Raw genomic sequence first — 23,630 nt, forward strand, 5'->3', positions numbered from 1 at the left:
GATGCTTTGAAGGTATTCACTGAAATCTAAGGGACCCGGGGTTTCCTCTGTATTCGATGGAAAGAAGCTCCTACAGAGGGTGCATCTGAACCCCTCTTTGTTGGCCATGCAGTGAAATAAAATACCTGATTCAGGATGTTAGTGTAGATGCTCCTTCACTATCTATGTTTTAAAACTTAGGAACCGTGCTTTATTTATTGCTAAGGTTACTCCTCCTGCAAGAATCCAGTAATAATTCTGTAAATAGTGTTTTCAGCCAGCCAGTTTGAATCTTGACAGCATCACATTGTATGATATAATCCTCTTCTGTATTGCAGTTGTTTACATGAAGCTTCTAGCATTTTATTTTTCTTTATAATCTGTGATTTGAAAAGGATAGCAGGGAGTTCTCAGTGTTTATGTGTGTACTAAATGGCAGGCAGTTTCTCTGCTCCTTGTATGGATGCTAATTCCAGTGTTTGTCTCTCCTTCAGAAGTCAGATGCTCTTCTGCTTTGCTTACTGGCATATTTTGTTTAAAAGGCTCTATGGATTCTTGATAACTAACTACAAGTCAGGGTCTGCATTCCCTCTTCCTTCCACTGCCAAAATTAATCCTTTTTCTATTGTATGTGGTTTTTTCCACCTCCTTGCATAATTATTCTTTGTGGGATACTTACCTTTAGCTCAGGACTTCAGTATTTCACCAGAATGTTTTTGGGTTTGGGTTTTTTTTTATATATTATCAAGATCTCTTTTATAATAAGAGGAATAAGAAAAGTTGAAATTGATAGAGCAAGTAGCAAGGCTGATTTCTTGTGGCGTTTTCTTGCCCTTTGTGCTTTTTTCCAAGTTGGCGGCAGTTGTAGAAAGAGTGACACCGTGTGTTAAGGTGAAGAATTTCACTTTTCTTGATTTGTTTCCCATTTCTCCTTCAGTACTCTCATCCTTTACACTGTTTTTATTTTATCATCCATCAAATGTTAAGATTTTCTGTGTGCTTGCTTTGTTATGCTTTTTTATTTTCATGTATACATTTTACATCTCGCTAGTTTATTGCTAAATGTCCCTCAAGAGAAGTTGCAGTATCTTTAAACAGTTTCTTTTACTGATAAATTTGTGTTTAGATTTTGTTCAGTAATTTTAGAAATGCAGGTCTGGAAAAAAGAGTTGGTGAAAATGCCCGGAAACCCAGAGGGGTCTCCATAGGAAAAGAAGATGAAAGGATAGTACTGTGAAGATGCTGATCATGGGGATCTGTGGTAGACATGTAGTGTAGTGTGAGGAAGAGAAAGGTTGTCCCGAATACTGGGGAAAAAGAGGTAAATGGCAAATAAATGAAAGGTGAAATTGGAAGGCAGGATTTCTTGGGAAAAGGAAAAGGAGGTACTTTAGGCCAATGTGTGGCCCCTCATTGCAGTCAAGGGCATAAAAATATTTAAAAGCAGTGTTTTGCTGTTAGTATAGTTTTTGAGATTATTCAACATCCCGTAGGGTAAAATAGAGGCTTGCATGTGTTAAGAGTGTTACCTAGTCATGAGCACTTGAGGGGCTGAGAAGCCAAATCTGATTTCAGGATATAAGCGCCCCAGCAATGACCCCTGCTGACGTTGGAGGTGCAGCAATGTGCTGCTAGCTGTGTGCGTACAGGGGAGAAGGTATTCAGCTGCTGGGTGATGTTTTCTGCTTGAACAGCTATTTCATATTTCTCTTGAGGAACAGGTACTAGGCTGGATGGAAGCACTGTAGAAGCCAAATCTGCCCAGGGCCTGTCACTTAGACCACGAGTCATGACCACCATGAGTCAGTCCATGGGTGCTTTGGAGGAAGAGACAAGGAATGCTAGTAGGAAGAAAAGCTTTGTTTCATACCATTGCTGAAGAAAAGGTGCTAGGCTGACTCACAGAGGCTTGCGTGTTTGGTAACAGTAATGTATTCTCTCTTTGCCTCCCCTCTCTTTTTGTTTGTTTAGGTTGAATTTTCCTATCCTCCCCTAAAGCCTGGAGAAGGACATGACAGCCACAGTTTGCCAGAGGAATGGAAATACTTGCCATTTCTCGCCTTACCAGATGGCGCTCACAACTATCAGGAAGGTAAGAAACGAGAGAGGAAGTTGTATTTACTACTTCTCCTGCAACCAGAAGAAAAATCCTGATATCTGAACAATTGGTCAACAATTCTTTTCACTGTTAGACTTCCTGTACTTTTTGTTTAAGCTGCAAAATACATTGGCAATGATATGTTGCTTCAGAGTTTAAAGTGAAAATAGATCATAAAGGTGTACCTCCTACATCAAGAAATCAGATGTCAATAAAAGCTTAAAGGATGTGATATGTAACCTAGCACATAACCTAACCTAGTGATATCGTGTGATATGTAACCTAGCGCAAAACAAGGCTACTGGCTTTCTCAGGAGTTCTTTGAAGGGAAAATAAACTCTTGAGTAAAACCTAATCCAGTTTTGAGGTGAGGGAAAAACGAAATTCTAAAATTCAGCTTTGTAATGTATGTAGTCATTATGATCCCCTCCCCCATTTTAGAGATTCTTAGAATGACCTACAAGTCATTCGGTGTCTGTAGAATGACATATTTTGAAAACCAGCAAATGTAAAGGGCAGGAACAGGAGCTTTTGTCAGCGGAATGAAGAGAGACTGATTCCTTTGCCACGTAGTTACCAGCAAGTTCACTGCAGGGTGGGTTTTTTTTGTTCGGTATTGCATTTATTTCTGTGTTTATTTGACAGCAGTTCAGTTCATTGCCGTGACACTTATATGTGTGTTCAGTTATTTCATCTTTTTTCTGCACAGCAGTGAACAAGGAAGTCACTTAAAACAGCAAAATGACAGAGACCCTTTAATACTACTTTTAATAAGTTGTTGGGTTTTGGTTGTTTTTGTTTGTTTGTTTTTTGACTTGATGTACTTCGTTTCCTAATCCCCCAGCTTCCAGAGACCTCATTTGGAAGCAAAGAAAGTCATATCAAAATAAATCCCTTCCTAGCAGCAGTAAGAGTCTCTCTGACTCTGCTCTGGGTAATGAGTTTTCTTCAATTTCTGCATTGTAATGGTAGGCTGCATTCAAAACCGGGAAAATCATATGCAGCTGCACTTACCTATTCCTTCTTGGCTCAGTACCATCCCAGTTAATGCTCAACTTTGAGTATTTTCATTGCTGCAGTGAAAGATTATCAATGTGTATTTTTTGGTAAGAAAGAAAGAGACTTGGCAACAAAACTGATGTATATCCTTGTGTTTTGTAGACAAGAATACACATGAACTTGAAACACGCAAATATGTTTCAGATAATAGTGATGTTTACCGTAACTTTACTAGATATCTAGTTTTGAGTTTTAAACTAATTCCCACTGACAGTTGCATTTTTGCAAAGTGGATGACTTGGTACAGGAAATAGTCTTAAAGGCTTTCTAAAACCCTAAGTGATCTCCGTAATATAATTAAGCTTGTTTATGGGAATAAGCTTTGTTATAAACAGTCCCTCTTTCTGTTGGACTTAATGCATATGGGATTGTCTCTTCTGTTCATTTTCTTACTAGAAAGCAAACAACAAAATTAATAGTTGGTTTCAAAACAGATTTCACTCATGTTTTGAAAGGCAGTCATAATGTCCTCTCCTTTACATAGGATTTAGCAACTTTTTTGCAGTATTAGCAAGTATGTGTGTGTATGTATGCGTGTATGTATCTCAAGCCATAAAAGCCTTTCTCTATAAAATCTCTATATTTTATAGAGATTTTTTTTCTTTCATGTGACACTTGCACAGAGACAGTAATTATTTTGTGTGAGATTAGGATTCACAAATCCTTTTTGTTAGCATAGTGGTGCTGCTGAATGGATATCTAACTTGGCAGTGGTGGTAGCTACTCTAATCTTTCAACTGTATATGTCCTCCTTGGTGGTTGGTTTGGGTTTTTTTTTTTGGTCGTCCCCCCCCATCTTCATTGCATTTACCTCCTTAATGGTATCACACTCCAACTGTACACCTTGCCTCATAGTGCCTTGTCTTTGCTCCTCTGTGCTGAACTGGGAAAGCAGCGTGCCTGTAGGTTTCAGTGGTACTTCTCCGCTGTCAGTAGCGGTTTCTGAGAACCTCTCACTGGGCTTATAGGAGCTTGATCAGGCTAAACATGAGGCTGTTGTCAGAATATCCATATTGGCACAGCTGGAGATTCTTCCACAAAGCATTTTGCAATTTGGAAACAGTTTGGGTTCAGGCATAGCTTTACAGATGACTATTTGTTTCTATTTTTTTTAAAGTCTCAGAAAATAAGTGTGCCAGTATTTTCAGCAGTAAACCTTTTATAAATAAGTGATGCTGAAAATAAAAACTACGGAATTTTTGTTTAGTGACTTATGAAACAATCTTTTCTTTTTCATAGATACCGTGTTTTTCCATTTGCCACCAAGATGTGGGGATCGAACCACAGTATATGGCGTCTCTTGCTACAGGCAGATTGAAGCGAAGGTAACTTTCCAAGCTGTGAATTATATTAATGAAATAATAGGCTTGATGCAGTAACGACCCTAAAATTCAGTGGCTTGCATTATACCAACAGTCAAACTGCGTGATCAGCTTACATTAAAAATCCATGAAAATGTGCACAGTATGTAGCTACAGAGCTTGAGGACTATTTCTTTCCCTTATGTCAGCAGGCACATTGTGATCTTTTGAAATGTTCAAGGCAATTGAAAAATATGTTTTGGTTCTTGAGAGCTAATCCAGGCATCAGCACCAAGTAGCAAAATGAAGCTGACAGTCTGTCAGGCAGCCAAGTCATGTTTCCAGGAAGCAGGCCTCTTGGGTGGAAAAAGTTGAAATTTCTCCAGTATGTGAGCATGAAGAATTTGAGAGTGTTTCCTGGGATCTGACCATGCAAGTGTAGAGACGTTTCTTTTAACCTACCTTCTTTGTCAAAAGTACACTGGCAGAGTAGGCCAGAGTCTTCCCATTCATTGTAGCTGCTTACCAGTACTGAGCTTGTAGCAGTAAAGCTGAAAAATTGGTGAGAGCTACAGTGTGCAACTGATCATGCTGAGGAACTGATGTACTTGATCTACCAGAATCTGCCTGTATTTTCAAAAGTAGTAACGGTAGTATGATCTGTGCACTTAGAACTGAGAAGTTATTACAAATTTCTTTAAAAATTACTCCCTTTTCCAGTGAAATGCCAAGAATCTGGAATGCCACGTGAGTCTGAGTTTTAAATGAGTCTTGTATTCAGAAGATGTAAGTTATGTAGTCTGTTTTAATCATACCTTGATTATATTTCAAGTTGCTGTTTATGCTATAGGAGAAATTTTACAAATGCAGATTTTAATACCGTTTCTTTTGAACTAAGTCCATGTTGATTTTAGTTCATTCATTATCTTTGCAGCCAGTCTTCACTGTATTCTGTGATTTAGAGTCTTGCTCTATTTAACTATGCAATAACTTGGCTTTATTGTACTCTTGCTTCCAGTTTATGCTGTTTAGTAACCAATTAAGAAGATAAATAGATGTTTAAAATGAACTCTTTGGAACAAGTAGAATATAAACCAGTGTGTTTCATATGACAGCTCTAGCACTCTTTCCATCTGTCCTCTTTGTGTGGGCTGCAGTCCACACACTTGCTGTTTTGTACAATTAAGTGCATCACTTGGCTGTATTTCTGCCCCCACCCTTTCTAGCTCTGCTGTTAAGTGCTGGGACCATTTGGTCTGCCTGAGAATGTAGTTGATTCTGCAGATGATATCTCCATTTTATGGCTGGCTCAGAGAAAATCCTTGAGTATAAAGCAAGCAATTTCTAGGCAAAGACTTTTCAACTGTGTCCATTTTCACAGATAATGTTAGAGAAGAACGAGTGATGTGTTGTGGCTTCTTTTCTGTTACATTACCCTGAGTTAAAATGCAATTGCCTTTTCCAAGGCTATTGCCTTTTTCTCATGCTAGTGTCTTTTAAACAGTCCTCTGCCTATCATCATAGCTGTATTTGGATCTTTGCTGTGCACAGTGAGATGGAAACACAACTCTGACATATCAGTGTTATGACCATTTTTACTAGGTAAGGGCACACTGTTGCATGGTTTGGATATTCCACCATTGAAGGCAGTCAGTTTTAGGTTTTTGTTTAAATAGAGGGGTGGTATGTGGAAGCTAGACCTGTGAAAGAATTCTTTTTGAAATTGTGTGTGGGTAAAAATACTGTAATACTTCTATTTCTTAGGCATTAAAAGTACGGCAAGCGGACGTCACCCGAGAAACAGTACAGAAAAGTGTGTGTGTTCTCAGTCAGCTGGTAAGAATGTTTGTTTAACTCCCAAAACACTTTCAAATAAGGTATTAAAAATTATTTGTTTTCCGTATTCTTATTTGGAACTTTTGGCTCCAAACACCTCTCTTTAAATCATTGCAGAGGGTAACAAAATACTAAAGTAAAATTGAATTGGAAGGCTATGGCATTTGAGTGAGCTGCCTTGAATTAGTATCTCCTTGTAAGAGTAATTGTAAAAGTGTCTGCCTGTTGTCAGGGACCAGGATATCTATTTGCACTTTTGATTATTCTTAAATGCTACTAACTTTATTTCATGTAGTAGGATTGAGGGGTTTGGCCATTATAATAACTGGAGACAGTGGCTGTTGACAACTGTGAAAGAGGTTTTAAGATAGTCACACATATAGCATACTCGTGTTTGGAAGGAACATCTTGTATTTCTACCTATTTAGCAAAAGCTACTGGTCACCAGGCAGGGAACAGAAATTCTTTCTGTGGTTAAAGCTGAAGAAAGAGCTATTACTGGAGCTGCACGAGCAGTGTTAAAGCAGGAAAGTACTTTTCCAGAAAGATGTTCAGTGACGGTATGGTATGTGCCATAGAAAGAAAACAGAATTATCATAATTTAAAATGAGCACAGGAGAAAGATGCTGTGAGTTAGCAACTAAGGACTGCCCCTCCATGAACTCTGTGTAATAATGTGTCTATGTTGCAAGATATGAATGGGAGAAGATTAAAGTTCAAAATGAGTGACTAAATAAGTTTTCTTCACTTGCTTTTGTGTTTGTTTTTCTTCCAAGCCTTTGTATGGGTTACTTCAGGCAAAGCTGCAACTCATTACGCATGCGTATTTTGAAGAAAAAGACTTCTCACAAATTTCAATTCTAAAGGTAACTTTTAAGTAATAACCACACAAAACAAAGCTTTCAGTGTATGGCTATGGACTTTAGTGTTTTTAATTAGTGCTCAAATATTCCATTTGCACAGGTCATTCAGTTATTCAGCTCTTGTAATAACTTAACATGAGCTAAATGAACTACCCTAATCTGACAGAGAGTCAACTTTCTGATTTGTAATGAAATACAAGAATGAGTGTGATTTTCAGCCTGTATCTCCATTGACTCCATTAGTAAAACTGTACTTTCTTTCTGGAATAAGACATTGGAATCCTTGAATAAGTGAATTTTATTTATTCTGGGGTTTGTGTGACCATGTGCCATTAATGGTTTCTGGGGTTTTTTTGCCTTTGTTCTAACTTTTACAGGAACTTTATGATCATATGAATAGTTCCTTGGGCAGTACTTTGCTAGAAGGGTCACAAGTTTATCTTGGTAAGTGACTTTTTTGTACAAGCAGCAGAGATAATGTTACACTAATGAACACATTCCCTTCCTGAGCTAATTTGTTTTTGTGCATTAACAGATTAAGCACCAGAGGTCTGTGTGCCTGCACAGTATTCTGTTACGCATTTCTTTATTAATGGATTTAAATAAATGTAGTGTTGCTTTCATAATAGGAGTTAGTTGTAGGTTGAAAGCCATGTTACCTCTTGACCTAACAGTCTGACAAGTAACTGCTTGGCTGCTTTTGGGAAACAGTACTTTCTTAATTTTTAGATGGAACTATTTGATGGTGTGGGGTGCTCAAACTTTCATCTACCTGTTATTTGGGATCTCTCTCATTTGATTCTGACTCTTCCCTGTGTTTTCTGAATGCACAGCGTAGTATTTACTTCAGTGTTTCCATAATGCTGTGTGGCAGCCAACAGGAGTAACTCAAGAGTGTGACTGTTCACATTATTATCATCTCCATTGTAAATTTAACTCTTGCTGCTGCTCAAAAGAAAGAATTCTATATGAGTTCTGCTACTGAAATAACCAGGTTCACATAGAATGCATAATGGGTGTCCCCCTCCCCCTGAAAAATGGTGACAAGAATTAAGTTAGTATCTCTGCTAGCTAGTAAACTGTAATAATTGCTCTCTTTTTGGTATCTCAGGTCTGTCTCCTCGGGATCTTGTTCTTCACTTTAGACACAAGGTAGGTGTTCTTTGCTAGATATCTAAAGTACAGCACTTATTTTGTGGAGTAAAATTCTTTGTGAGGAACTGAAAAATAAACATGTCTAGACATACCTGAGCTAGGAGTAAGACGACTGTTTCCTAAGTACTTCTGGTTACAGTGTCCTGATTTCCCTTCCCCTTCTGCTTATGTAACTTCAGTGGAAGTTAAGTTCCAGACTGACAAGTTTCGTCCATCTGCTGGGTTCCCTGGAGATTTCTGTTTGTGTCACACTTCTTTAGTCCTGTCCCAAAGTGCAAATGGTATCTCAGTTATGGTCTTCTTTCTGTTTCCTGCTTCTTGTCAGATGAATGCAATAGAATAATATTGCTAAAGTCTGTGCAGACACAACTTGGAGCATTCTTGTAATTTTTGCAGCTTCTGCCATCATAGAAACTGAGGGGACTTGCACCTCTCCTTCTTTTTCCTAATGACTATTGAAATTGAGTGTGTATCCTATAGCTAAGGTACCAATTGCATTTAGAATCTTTTATTAACTGAGAGGCATCAAGGAAACAAATTCGAGAATCTGGATTTCATGGTGTATTTGTGCCTGCTCAGTAGATTTTTTTTTTTGTTTAACTTCAGATGTCTGCCAGTTATGCCCCAGAAGCATCTGTGTTTTTCTTTGAGTGTAGGGAGTCTGGGCAGCCACTTCTGATCTAGATGCCTAAAATTAGGCGAGGTGAATGCTATTCTTGGTATTTTGCTGAATTCTTTTCTGTATTTCTGTGAAGGAACTCTTTTATGTTTATGCAGTTTACTGTTTTTTAAAATTCTGGAATTGCACAACATGTTCTTTCTAATAAGCTTTGTATGATTCAAATTACACAATTCTTGTTTGTGCAGGTTTTTCTTTATGCATCTCATGCCTTTTTTTAAGTGAGTGCTCAGGTGAAGAAAGGGTATCAACACTGATTTTCACTGGTCAAATATATTTGATCATTTGACAGTTATGCAGTGATTAACATGAAATCTTGAATAAGAGATTGTGCTTGCACAGGATTTGTGATAAATGGCACTGGTTCACTCACCATGTTTTTCCTTTTTGTGTTTTTTCAGGTCTTGATTCTTTTTAAATTGATTCTTCTAGAGAAAAAGGTAACGTTTTGTAGGCTGAGGAAGGTAATCGAAATAGAAATGCGATTGTTAAATTTTTTTCGTATGAAGTTATGCAGCATATACTAGTGAAAAACAAATTAAAATACAGTAAAATGAAAGTATACTTTGCATCCATATATAAATTGGGAAATTATGCTAAAAGTAACTGCTGTGTGTTGATGTATAAATTTGCCTCCAATTCTGTTACAACCACACTCCACCTTATTAATAGCTGTCCCAGCCAGAGTAAGTAAAATGTGATTAAATGTGAGTGGAGAAACTTAACATATTATAAAAGATAGGAAAGGATACACATAATGCAAATAGGTACCTGTGTGAAGGAACCGATAGGAAATGCTGGTACTGAAAAGGGTACGTACAGCTTTACAGTTTGGTAAGTAGAACTTCTAGTTCGGGCTGTAAATAGGCATACCAAAGGAAACTAGTGCTAAAGTGTCCTTCAGACCTGAATTGCATGGACACCTGCACGAGATGGTGTGAAGAGCCGTGACTGTTAGGTCAGGCTGAACTCGGATTATAAATTGGTAAAAACTGTTGAATTCTAGGCTGTGTTTTCTTTGAGCTATCTTACTGCCTCAGAAGCAATGCTATCTTAGCAATTTCAGTGGAACACGCGAAATGTACAAGCAGATGTGAAATAGTAGATACATTTGTTTTCTTCTGTGTATATTTAATACCCTGGAACAGGAACTTTCAGTGAAATGACTATGTATCAGCTCCCAGACACATTTATGCAGGGATTCTTTTTTTGTTTTGCTTTTTTAAAATTCTTGTTTAAAGTTTTGTTTCAGTTTCCCAAACATCACTTTTTCCTCAGTGAACTTGCTATATTAAAACCCAGCTTCTTCAGAGTGCTGGAAGGAACATTAGAATTCCCTGTTAGCTGCAACTGGAAAGTTAGTAGGACTTAATCTATATGATATCAAAACAGTTGTGTGGTTTTTGTTTTTTTTTTTTTAAAGTCTATATCCAAGGCCTAGGTATCTTGTGTGAGGCAGTAAATATGGCTTTTAAAACCAGAAGTAGCGGCTTCTCCAAAGCTTTTGCACTTGTCACTTAATTCTGTAAGTCAGATATACCTTGACAGTTCTAAGTATTGATGAGAATAAATGCAGTTTCTGCATTAAAGAGCCATATGCTAAAGACTGCTTTGTTAAAGGCTATGCGAAAGGTATACTTGAGAAAATATGATTATGACATAGTAGGAGTCACACATGTAGAAATGTATGTAATCAAGACTCAATATGCAAGCTTTTTGCCAAAAGTAACTTAATATGTTCTGAAGGTCCACAGTGGTTTGTTGGGTGGTTTTTTTTGGTTTTTTTTTTTTTAAACCATAGGCAGAAAAAATATTTTCCAGTTAAGATTTTGTAAAGTATCTCTACTGATCTGTTTAAAAACTTATGATAGCATTTCATGAGGTCAGTTCAGCATTTGGACATATCTAAACAGAATACTTTACTGAGCTACAATTCTTTTCTGAAGCTGCTCAAACCACAAGACATAAATGCACAGGAAGAGAGGAGAGGGAGGGTTTCCCAAGCATGTTCATATGACTCAAACATATGAAATTGTTTTGAAAATAACTGGAAGCTTATTGAATAAAGCTGCAGATTGCTTTGTTTTTGTTTTCCCCTAAGCTTAAACAGGAAGACAATACTTGCAATTTCAAAAGGAAGAGTTTTGGTTTTCTGGCACTGCCTGTTTTCTGACAGATGTTAAGGTTCCAGAATAACTGTGGGAATCTGTATGTTAAAAGACCTTAAATATAATATGCAAGAAGCCACTAGTAACGCCAATTTTCCTTGAGCTGAAAAATGCCTGAATGCCACAGACGGATTTCCTTTAATCCTTAGCAATTTGGTTGATGCCTTTCCACAGGCTACAGGAATTTTTTTTTCACCTCTCAGCTGTTATTAGGCTGGAAGACTACTTCCAGATGGTGATCATTTGACTTTCTGCTGCCAGGACCACCCAGTTTGCTGATGTAAATGTTGCAGGCTATATAATGGGGTTGGGAGGGGTAAGGAAGTGTGCATCTATATAGACGGAAAGATGGCAGAGGGACTTGATGGAACAAATATAGAAAAGTACTCGGCTTAAGTAAGCGGTATACCCAAAAAAAAAATCTAGACTGGAATAGATTTCTTGAAAACAAGGTACTTCTTTATAGACTTAATTATTTCTGTAGGCTTAATTTGGCTAGGAATACATGGCATCTGAGAATCTAAACCTGTAGGGATATCATAGGGTTTCTGTTGTAGTTTGTTGTTACTATATCATGCATCTTTCATACATGCATTATAGAGCAGCATCTTAAATGAAGTTAGACTTTTTTATTCCGATTGGAGTCAGCTGAAATTCTTTCCTCAGATGAGCTGCTTGTTCTTCTCATCATGCTTTTTCCGTGGCTGTTGCAATTTGAGTTCACCCATTTTGAACATAGAGAAAAGAAAAATTGTGCAAGATAATATACATAGTCTGCTTCTAGCTGAGGTACCATTAAACATTTTTTGGTATGCGTTAGGACTGCATAGGTCATTCTCTTGGTTCCATCAATTCACTAGCTTGTAGACTTGCAAATACTAGGGGAACATGAGTTGTTATTCATCAGTCACTTCTGAAGTGCCTTCCTAGCTTACAGCAGAAGTCTTTTATTAAGTCTAAGTCTACAAACTTGCACTTTTAATTTCATCGTATACCTATTAAACTGGCCTGTAAAGTCATCAAATTAGATCATTCTATATTCCGTTGCATTGTTGATTCCTTGTAACGCCTTAGTATTTTTTACTAGCATTGTGCTGCTTGAGGATGTAAAAATTGCATTGTTAAACAAGTTGACTTTGGGCTTTTTTTTGTTTTCTTGTTTTTTTTTTTTTTCTCTCCTTTCCTTTCCTTTCCTGCCCCCTGAAGCCCTGTCTTAGAGGAACTCCAGTAGTAATATTCAGTCTGCCTTGTGTTTCTTCTTTCATTGCTAGCCTTTGACACCCTCCTTTTTGAACTCCTAACTAATTTACTAATCCCAGTCTTTCTGATTCAATTAAGGAGATTCTGTTTTCCCATGTTATGCCTTAAGTGCTTTACCAAAGTTAGTATCAGTCATGTCTTCTGTTTCCAAAAAATCTTTTTTTTTTTTTTTTTTTTTAAATCATAGGAAGATACCTGTAATAAATGCATGCTGCATTTATACTGTTTTTCGTTTATCTGTGTATCTTTAATATATTTTCTTAGAAGAGATGTTTTTGCATAGGTTTTTGTCAGAATCCTGGAATGGAAATTATTTGGCCTCTGATTTATAACAGAGATTTTAGTGTCCTACAAATGAACAAGAATTTATGTGGCACGCCAGGAACAACTTTTTTCTGTCTGTCATTCAGTAAGTGGATCAATTTAGGAAAAAAATCTGAACAACTGACAGGAAAATCTGAATGAGGGACAAGTATATATTACAAATATTATAAAATATAAGGATATAATATATAAAATATAAGGATATAATAGACATATTTAAATATTTACTTTGAACTGTTATAAGAGCTTTTGTTGGTAAGCAGACTTTCTAAAATAACATAAAAAGCAATGCCTTGAATAGTTTGCATGTGTTCTGTCTATCTTTGTCATGCTTAAGTGTAATTTTATTTTTCTCATTCTCTCCTCCCTAATTCCCCTTTCCTCTCTTGCACGCTCCCTTCCTCCCACCCCCCGCTTCTGCCACCAGGTGCTGTTTTATATTTCTCCAGTAAATAGATTGGTGGGAGCTCTGATGACTGTCCTGTCACTCTTCCCTGGTAAGAAGAGAAGTTTGGACTTCTTTTTATATGCTTTCTGGTGATAACTGAGACTGGCTGTACTGTTTCATTTGAAAAACAACTTACGTGTTGGTATGTTGCCTGAAAAATGGGTGACTTGTATGCATGTCCATGTACTGTGAAGACATCTCCTAATACTTACTACTTGCACGCTATGGGTTATTTCTTGTGCTTAATCGGACCCACTGGATCTTCTGTATTGCCTGTGGGTAACATAGATGGGACCCTGAATAAGTCATACATTCCTGTCAAGTTCCTTAAAAAATAAAAATACAAACCTCTCTCTTCCTTCTACATGCGCCCTTCAAAAAAAGGGGGAAAAAACCAAACCAAAACAAAAAACTAAACAAACCCCTAACCTTGCTAATTCTTAGCTTCTAACCAGTGTTCTCAAAGCAAAAAAGTTGGGGCAGATTCTTTAGGAGAGAAAGTGTGGGGTTTAGTTTTATTTGGGTTTTTTTTTTGGGGGGGGGGGGGGGGGGGGGTTGTTTGTTTGTTTTTAACACACACACACCCACCCACCCACCCCCAAAGTAGTGTTTTAAAATATGTGATTTCCACTATGCACATAAGAGCACTTTGTTCATTTTCTTTTAAAAAATCACTTAAATTTCTATTGAGGTGCTGATATTCATGCATGCTGTCACTTTCCAGGTATGATTGAACACGGTCTTACCGACTGCTCACAGTATAGACCAAGAAAGAGCATATCAGAGGATACTGGCTTGCAGGAAAATGCACCACGGTTAGACGAATATATTTCTGTGTCTGCTGCTGATACTTCAAATACAAACTTAGGAGTGGGAAAGGGAGGCAGGAAGATGACAGGAAACCATTCACCAGAAGGTCAAAAAGCAAACGTGCCTTTCTCCCAGTCAGAGAAGACTTGCAATGGAGCTCAGTCCTCCAATGGTACTGTGCAGCGCTTGAAGGTTCCTTCCCGCGCTTCTCCAGTATCTTCTGAAAGTGACTGGGAGACCTTAGATCCTAGCGTTTTGGAGGAGTCCAATTTGAAAGAAGGAGAACGTGAAAATACAGCATCAGAACAGGCTGAAAATTTTCTGAGCGAGGGCATGAGCTCAGAAAGCCTTCCAATCACCGTGCAGCCCCAAGCAAATACAGGACACACGGTGCTTGTTCCAGGACTGATATCTGGGTTGGAAGAGGACCAGTATGGTATGCCATTGGCTATTTTTACAAAGGTAAACACGTTGTTCGTGATACCCGGTTACTCATAAAGACATCTGTTTTTCAGAAGTGGCTAATAATTTTGGTTACCCAACTCCAAATGGACAGTAGGGTACTACAAAACATGTAAGTACAGTCTTTGGCAAGTGACTGTGTTTCTAGGCAGGTGGAAAGTGCGAGTGCACGTCTGAGAGGGGTGTGCACACGCCCACGTGCATTCCACTTTTCTTTCATATGTATACTTACATACTGTTTGCAATTCTACATGATGGTAACCCGCAGCCCCACTGTGGTTAATAAATGGTATGTATCGGTAACTACTGTTTTCTTTTACTCTGAAGAATTGTTCATCTGACCTACATGAGGCAAGATCAGAGTACTTAAGAAGTGTTTAGATACCTTAATCTAAACTAAGATTCTGAAAGCTCTATCTTAGCTGACACCTAATCCTATGTTTTCTTCTTTTGATTTTTTTATATATATGTATTTATAAATATGTATGTGTGTATACACACACACAAAAATATAAATAAATATATTTTGCCCTTCTTTACATTATAACTCCTCCTGGTTGTCTGTGGCTCTTTCCCTGTGCACGGTGCTGAGCTGCTGAATTTTAAGCTTGTGCTGATGCCTAACTGAGCTCCAGGTACTCCAGAGTCTCTCTAAGGACTTTGATGGGCATTGTTAGCTAACAAGCAATACATTTACTAGGGCTGGTTTCCCATAAAAGAACAGGGAAAATGCATCCCTTTTGAAGATACTTTTGTCAGTAAAAGAAGTGATATAAAGCTTTTTGTTTTGTTTTTAATGTAATAACCTTTTAGATGAACATTTGCCCAGAAAGTAGAAGACTCAGATTTATTTCCTCAAGCTGATGAGGTTCAAAGTGGTGTTTCTTCCTTTGGAGGTGCTTATTTGCATTTCCTTGCAGAACATTGTATTTGATGGTTGTGTTTGAGCTTCTCGCAATAACTTTCATTGGCAATGGTACGCTACGTGGGCCCAAGTGAGCAGCTCAAGTGTCATTGCCCTGTATTGCCTCCCGTCACTGTTAGAAATGCTTTTTCAACAAAGGTCTGCAATCTGGTGTTTGTCCTTATGGTCTGTCTAATGATCGTAACAGCCTGTAAATTGTATTTAGTCTAGTTCTGTTGAAAATACTAGATTGAAAGCAAGAAGAAAATAATTGATATGGGGGCCTGCGAGTGCAAACTTTGTTTGCTACTCAGCTCATATAATGGAAAAGTAAACAATTTTAAGGAAGCTGACAGTTTCTACATATTTACTTTCTGTTCCACAAAGGCACTTTTCATTTGAGTTCATCCAATGTAATTAAAGCAGAAAAGGCTTTACATCTCTAAGTTATCAGAAAAATGTGATTTGAAGTTGTAGTTTAACCACTTACTGGCAGGTTTAAATCTCTTTTAGAGCTTTCATCTCAGGGTTGTTTTATGCCATGCCATGGACAGACAGATTTATATCTGACAAATTTTAATGGGAGGAGATTTTGCCAGATGGCATAATACCGTCTCAAAGTACACCAGAGCATAAGGAAAAATAGGTGCTTTAGTACCAGTTCTGTAAGATCTAATACTAATTTCATTTGCACTCTTTTAAAAAGAATGAAACACGTTCATAGAAATAAAAGCTGTTATAGACAAATGTGAATTTGGGAACTGACACTTGATACTTTAAATAGTGAAAGATTTTCAGGACTTTGCTACTAGAGTACACAGTAATTAAACCTTCCTTTGCCAGCTTCTTAAGCCGTATTTTTTGAAAATTTTCCATTTTAGGTTAGTGATTCCTCTCAAAGCACCATTGTTCCTTTGACACAGGCTGTTTGTTTTCAGCTGATAAGTGCTTGTCATCTGGAAAGCCATCCCTGTGTCTAATATAACAAAAGGGAAAAGTTGTGCTCCTTTCTTCCGTATGGTTCCAATTACCGTGTACTGTGTGATAAAGTGCATGTGCTCTTTGTTTCTGTTGAGCATGCTGTTAGCCCTTCTGGGTTTCTGCTAGTGAATAAATTGCTTCGTGCTTTATGCAATTGGACAGCTGCAATTAGACTTCGGTATTAGACTTCAGGGGTACGTTGATCCTATATTTAAAAGGAAAATTGCAATACCTACAGCTGCTTCTCAATGATCTCTCAATGACTTGCCTCAAAGCCTTTTTTCAAAATGTTTGGGTTTTGGGGTTTTTGTTGTGTTTTTGGTTGGTTGGTTGGTTTTTTTTAATTGGAATGTAGGATACTAGATTAACTTACAAGCATAGAGTGGCTAAAAAGGACAGTGTATTGCTTTCTATCCTGCTCTTTCTGAAAGCGGGCATGCATATGCTTATCAAAAATTGATTGCTATCTCTGGAGCCTGGAAATCTCCACCTACAAAATGTGGATAGCAGGCTGTAGCTTTCCTGCATTATGTGCCTCAGGCCTACCAGAAGACATCATGGTATGCAAGTGGAGAGATGAATCTTTATCTCTATTGACTGCTTGTCTCTGAACTGCCCTGAGACCTCACTCTTGTTTTATACTGCTTATTCTGTTGGCTTATAAACACATTTGATTCCCGTCCTTTGCATTGTGTTTCAGTCCTGAGACTGAAAGGCAACACAACCCCTTGAAAAATATAATTCATGTGGAATCTGGTTGCTTTGCTTTGCAGATGTAATGTAGCAAAGCAATAGATAATCACGGCTGAAATTGTGATAACCAAGGTTCGTTCTGGGTGGAATGTGCTGGCTTTTATTAGGGAAAAACTCTGAATATAGACAATTTTTTTGTTGGCCTTCTGTTAATCCTCTAAATATCTCTGTTACTTTAGGGGTACCTTTGTTTGCCATACATGGCGCTGCAGCAGCATCATCTCCTGTCAGATGTTACAGTCCGTGGCTTTGTTGCGGGAGCCACCAATATCCTGTTCCGTCAGCAGAAACATCTGAGTGATGCAATTGTGGAAGTATGCATCTTTGCATTTGAACTCCTTGAACTAGAGAGGGGTGGGGGGGAAGCAGAAGTTGCATTTTAAATATAGCTTTAAAGTTTCACACTCATGCCCAAATTTTGAATTACTTCCCTATGAAATAAATTCTTAAATGCAGAAGCTTATTAAATTTGTATAATTTGTTAGGATAGGATTAGATAAGCTGTGCAAAGCTAATACATGTTTTTCTGAATATTCTTATATCCAATGTTGGAATTTGCAGGGCACTTCTTAAATTTTTATTTTGTTGCTGGTGTAATTTTACTTTTCATGTCATGGGCTTTTTTCATGACTTTGTAATAAGGTCTTGAAAAATAAGTGCTTGCGCCTGAGAAACAGATAAAGTTAGATAAAAAAGCACATTGCTATTGACTTCCCTCTGATTTAATCAAGAGGTTAAAAAAATAGTATCTAAGAAAACACTGTCAGTTCTAGCAAATAGATGCAACTACATAATCAACATTTGGTAACCTAAGACAGATACATGCAGGTACCCAACTTAAGAAATTGAAGTGACAATCAAAGAGCCTCTAGGAAAATACATGTGAGCACCAGACATCCCCTGCCAAATCCTGTCAAATAAGCAGCTTTTAGTATGTGCCAGGAAGATGATCAGAATCTGGTTATATCAGAGCAGTATCTGACTTTGAGAACAGTTAATTCATTATTTCTTTGGCCATTTGCCACTTCTTGATATTGTAGGGGACTCTGTGTTTAGATTTAGGTAGCAATATACAGTAGTGTATATAAGCAGTTTTATTTAGATAAATGTTTACCCTTGTAATTATTTCAAACAGATAGAAGATGCTCATGTACAAATCCACGATCCAGAACTCCGTAAGATCCTGAACCCAACAACTGCTGACCTGAGATTTGCGGATTACTTGGTAAAGCACGTAACTGAGAACAGAGATGATGTTTTCCTTGATGGCACTGGATGGGAAGGAGGAGATGAGTGGATCAGGGCTCAGTTCAGTGCTTATCTTCATGCACTGCTTGCTGCTGTGCTGCAACCAGGTAGAACAGATACCTTGTCTAGGGACTGTGATGAGGGTGGGTGCAATAAGCATTTGCTCTGTTGCATTAAACATGTGGCCTATCCTCGGATCTTCCTCTGCCTAATGTTTCATTTCAGGCTGCGTTTTCAATTGTCCTTGGCTATCCTTGTTATTCCTTCACAAGCTTATTACTAATTCTTACTTCACAGCCTTACAGACACTTTCTTCTTTGACTGTCTCCTTTTCCTTGATTTAATTAAGCTTTCCTCATAAGTAGAAGTACCTGAAACCCCATATATGATGACACCTTTACAAACTTGAGTGTGTTACAAACTCTATTGCAACCTGAAGTTAATTTTGGGGAACTAACTGGATTCAAAGAGACATGAACTTCAGTGGCTGTCTTCAGGAAGTTTTACTAGGCTGTTCATCTCTTTTCCATTCCTGCCATAGTCTTAAGTAGGGATTCATGTAAGTGAAAAGTGTCATCTAGAGGCTTTATAAGCTTGTGTTTTCTGGAGCTCAACATTTTTTGTCTTAAGTCGGAGGGAATTCTCCATGTTCCAGCCTTTTGTGCATGAATGTAACTAAAAGAATCAGTGGTTTATTCATGGAAAATGTCTAGTTTGCCCAGCACCAACCCTGTTAACTTCATTCTGGTCATGATTATTCTCTATTCACATCAACTAACTAATTCACATCTTGTTCTGTGGTATTTGTGAGAAAACATGGGATTGAGAACTTGATTTTAAAGTCCAGAAGATGCTAAGTTCTTTATCTGACAACATTAATATTTTAAGATTATTGCCTGGTTGTTATGAAATGTCAGGGTTTTGTGGAAACTCATAGTGCTTCGCTAGCTGGCACTAAGATGATTTCCTCTACTCTTCTGTGTTTTAAAGGGGATGTTGTTGTTATAAGTTTATTCTACGGTAGTTCATACTGCAGTTTTGGAGTGGATTTGGGGTTTACTAAATTTGAATGAGTAAAAAACTTAGTACAGCAAAGCCCAGTGTATCTGACCAAGACCAATGCAAATGATGTTTTTGTTCTTAGTTGCTATGTGGCCATTTGCTCTCCTTTCCTGTCTTTGCCTAGAGAATAAGTCAAGAGGCCTATGCTTGGATGACTTTTATTTTTTTTTCCCAGTTGAGCTCTTTACTTAGAACTTATTTTTAATTAATTTATAAAGAAAAGTATTTTTTTAAACTGCTTTTTTTTTTTTCTTTCCTTCCTGGCTTGTATGTTTGGGACACTTCAAAAATGTTTTATTATTTTCATTTTAAAGTGCCCAGTTCTTAGTACTAGAGTTTTAATTGTCTCTGATTTGTTAAGAGCCGGAAAAATTTAATTTTTCTTTACAAAAAAAAAAAAAAAAAATTGTCTTGTATTATATCTCTGATGAAGTGCTGCCAATTCTCATCTTTATTTTATCAGACAACGAAAAGACTTTGTCAGACTTTGGAACGGCATTTGTAGCAGCCTGGAAAAATACCCACAACTACAGAGTATGGAATAGTAATAAGCATCCAGGTCTTGCAGAGGTAAATTCTAGGTAAGGAACCATTTTTATTTAATTTTTTTTTTTTTAAGCATTTAATATGGAAAGCTCCCAGTATGCGTAGTTAGGCACACACCGTTCTGTAGAATTACAGCGTTCCCCTTGTCCCTGGTATAAAGCCCTGAGGGTGAAACTTTGGGCCCCTATTCTGTAAGTATAGAAACAGAGTATTTCTGTTCTTCAGTACCTTACTCTAATTCTGGGCTATAGTTTTATGAAGAAAAATATATCCCAAGTCAGGAGAAGTGAAACTTGTTCAAGTTGATTGTTGGCTGTCCCCAGCTATAGAAAGTTTGTCATTCCTCAGGAATTGTCCTCAGATGATTCTGCTTTTTATTAATTGCTTCCAGGTGTCCAGGGAATAGCTGTGTCCAGGGCTGTCATTGATAGGGATGGAGGGGAGCTGGCTGTTTTATGTTGCATCTTCTATGCTTTGGATTGTTTTATGTGTATTTTTACTCAAAGATCAGATGATGCCAGGCTCAGTAACACTGTTGGCTGTGCACGTGTTTTGTTTAGCATGGGTCATTACTACTGTACCGCAGGGAGTTTTGTTTGCTTTTGTTTTGTCAGCTGCTGCAGTCTGAAGATGGTTTTTCTTTAGACCTACAAAGCTCTTTTGGTCTACTTAAGGGGTCTTTTTTCTTTATTTGCTCTGTGTTGCTAGAAGGAGGTGCCTCTGCCTTAGTGTGAAAAGATTAATTTGTTAATACCTGTAAATAGAAGGCGCCATACAGGTAGTTCATAAGAAATCTAAGTTTGAATAGTCACAGGGACCTAGCCTTCTGTAAAGTGATATAGTAGTATATCTACGAAGGATTTTTTTGGTAAGCCACAGAGAGGAGTATAGCTAATAATTGTGTGATATGGATTCATTGTGGAAAACGTAAATATTTAATGTTTTCACGGGTTTTTCCTCCTCTTCTAGCCACCCATTCCAGGGACAGTACTCTGTATCAGATGTTAAGTTAAGATTGTCACAGTAAGTATATGGTACTTTGATTTGTATTTTTTTTAAAGTGTGGTCAAATATTAATAACTGTATAACTGTTGTTATGAACTAAACAAAATAATGATTTAAATTGGCCATGTACATTAAAGCTATACTCAATGTTCTCTTGCAAAACATCATGATATCTAAAGATGGAACATTTGCCTGAAATAGGGAAAAACAGTGCTAATGCGCTCTTTTGTATTTGACTTTACATAACATAGCCCTGATTTTTTGCATTGCAATTATAATGCTTTTGTGTACTTATTTTTAAATTGTAAACTAAAGCTGTTAAAACTTTTATTGGTGTTTTTCTGTATGTTGACTTTAGGACTCATTATTAGGAGAAAACAGCTTTTTTTTAAATTAGCTGTTTTTTAATACAGCATTGTTCTAAAACTCTCAAAGTTCACTGTATATGTACTGAGATGTGGTTCAGTTTCTTCAATTCAGAAGTTTAAAATGAGTTTTACATTATCTCTTGCTGCACCAAGCTCAACTGAACTTTAAGTTGGTCTCACCTCTTACCGTAAAACATCAGAGACTGGTTAAGATGCCTGTAAATCAGTAATACATACACGCTGCTGATTCTGCACCTGCCTTGACTGTAGTCTGCTACTTTCAGTACACTGTGAGTAGACCTAAAACACATGCTAACGTAGAAGAACAGCTTGAGCAATAAAAAGGTTCAGACTTCAGCCCGCTGAATCGTTTTGTTGCTTTTGCTGACCGATGACAGATTAAATTTCTGTGATGGCGATTGAGAATGCAAATGAATCAAGATTTATCTCAAGGTAATTGCCTTCAATAAGGTGCATGCTGATAGCAGCTCTTATAATTAATGGATGGTCTTTGTAGAAAGACTTCATTTGAAAGATGTGGAGGTGTCTATAATCTTTTACTTGCCGTATTTTTGTGTTTTAAAGGGGGGATACTAACTCTTCTGAGTAGCCTGAAATCAATGTAAAAGTACCGGTAGTTCTTCGTGTGTCTCTAATAATAAGTGTTTTTACAACAGTGCCTTTATTCTCCAGATGTGACTTTGCTATCAGATACTCATCAAAATGACTTGCTTTTGCAAACTGAGCCCAAACTTGTTCTTGATGTACTCTATTCTTCCTGCTTTTTGCATCTACGCTGAAGATTTTGAAAGTGGGAAAAGAATGTGGCATGCTGTGTTGTTAAGTTTTTACATAAATGGGTTTGCAAAGCCTGAAATGTGGACTTGAATGTTACAATTTAAAACTAAATGAGATTCTTTTCAAGTGATCACACTTGTGCAGTAGAACTGATTGCTTTTGTACTTTCCTTTCCAAGTGATGGTAGTGTCTGTCGTCTTTTTGCATTTCTTTAACAAAAGCATGAGTGTAAACTGTACCTGATCAAAAATTTAATCTTAGAGCAAGATACAAAGTAAACTGTCTTTAGAAAAAAGAAGAATGACTGATCAGTAACACTGTTTTGTTTAAAGCTTATATATTAAGGCTAAAACTTCTCAAAACTACTGCAAATCGGACTTTGTAATTTAGAACATAAATGCATTTTGGTAAACGTTTAGGAAAGGTATAAAGTGTGTTGTGTAAGACCGAACCACTGGGCATTTTGATTCCTGTCTTGCTGACAGTATCTTTTCTTCCTGTGAGAAGCTTGCCTAACTGATCTGTGTGAATAAGATGCATGCAGGAATTATGGGCTCGATCATATGTGTGTGTGTACATATATATACAGACATATAAAAACCTATGTATGCTATATAAATCTCTGTGTGTGTGTATTGATATATATTTTAACTATGTATTTTATTTACACCTTGAAGTAATAAGAAGTCAGTCAACTAACAGTCTTCAGTATCTCTCTTGTTTAGTTCTGTGCAAAACAGTGAGCGTGGAAAGAAGATTGGAAATGTGATGGTTTCTACTAGCCGAAATGTTGTACAAACAGGAAAAGCTGTAGGTAAGAAATTTATTTAAAACCAGCTTGCATCTAAGCCATATCTTTTTTTGACAAAGCATCCTATATCTCGGTTATATGTTGTTTTAATCCAAGTGTACTTTATAACATACATTCAAAACAGAGCAACGTTTTGAGGGGTAAAGCTGCTGATTGAGGCCCTGTATATTGCGTAATAGTGGAAAGAGAAGCAGCTAGGCCAAAGAAATTAGTCTAAATTCCTTTCCCGATGTGGGCTGGAGATGAACGTCGGAAGAGAGATGTTCAGGGAAAAGCTTTCATGTAATCTAGAAATGCTTAAGACCACCTACTGCATTGAGCTATTCTCATTTTTATATCGCTTTGAAACTATCCAGAGCTGGTTGAAATCAGGGGAAGACCTTGTGTCAGTTTCTGCAGGTTTCGCAATAGTCTGTAATTTTCTGGAACAGCACTTGTTGCACTTGAACAGGGGCAACATCACACTGTCATCTTGCAGTGTGAGATAATGTGAGTTCACCCATTGAAGAATGTGATAGTTCTGCAGTAGCTTTGCCAAAAATTGTTTAGCTTCCTCTTTTATTCCATTGGAGACTTTCTGCTCTTTTTGCAGTTTGTACGCTCTGGCGAGGAGCGCCTTTTGGCCCTAAGTCTAGGAAACCTTCCAGGGCGAAGGACAACATAGGCCGTTTCTGCTGAGCTACTATGTTCAAGTTCTTTGAATGTTCTCTGA

The 23,630-nt window shown here is 37.5% G+C and overlaps 1 protein-coding gene across 8 annotated transcripts in view; it reads left to right on the top strand.

Annotated features, from left to right (window-relative positions):
* The window catches only part of AVL9 (AVL9 cell migration associated), a 43,308-nt gene that overhangs the window by 12,211 nt on the left and 7,467 nt on the right, over positions 1–23,630 (top strand). For 6 of the 8 annotated variants that reach the window (XR_014228844.1, XR_014228845.1, XR_014228846.1 and 3 more), the window contains exons 2-15: positions 1,951–2,071; positions 4,376–4,461; positions 6,202–6,273; positions 7,050–7,139; positions 7,514–7,580; positions 8,248–8,288; positions 9,372–9,410; positions 13,150–13,219; positions 13,895–14,442; positions 17,260–17,394; positions 18,216–18,435; positions 19,854–19,971; positions 20,906–20,959; positions 22,833–22,921. Coding sequence is in view for 2 of the 8 variants with exons in the window: in XM_082318103.1 (XP_082174229.1) it covers positions 1,951–2,071; positions 4,376–4,461; positions 6,202–6,273; positions 7,050–7,139; positions 7,514–7,580; positions 8,248–8,288; positions 9,372–9,410; positions 13,150–13,219; positions 13,895–14,442; positions 17,260–17,394; positions 18,216–18,435; positions 19,854–19,971; positions 20,906–20,959; positions 22,833–22,921 (1,750 nt within the window). In the remaining 6 variants the exon portion in view is untranslated. Of the gene's footprint in view, positions 1–1,950; positions 2,072–4,375; positions 4,462–6,201; positions 6,274–7,049; positions 7,140–7,513; positions 7,581–8,247; positions 8,289–9,371; positions 9,411–13,149; positions 13,220–13,894; positions 14,443–17,259; positions 17,395–18,215; positions 18,436–19,853; positions 19,972–20,905; positions 20,960–21,462; positions 21,600–22,816; positions 22,922–23,630 lie in introns of those variants that run through there. The other 2 variants (XR_014228849.1, XM_082318104.1) reach the window with 2 other exon arrangements.

This window comes from Platalea leucorodia, assembly GCF_965183815.1.
Source record: "Platalea leucorodia genome assembly, chromosome: 1".
Taxonomy (NCBI): Eukaryota; Metazoa; Chordata; class Aves; order Pelecaniformes; family Threskiornithidae; genus Platalea; species Platalea leucorodia.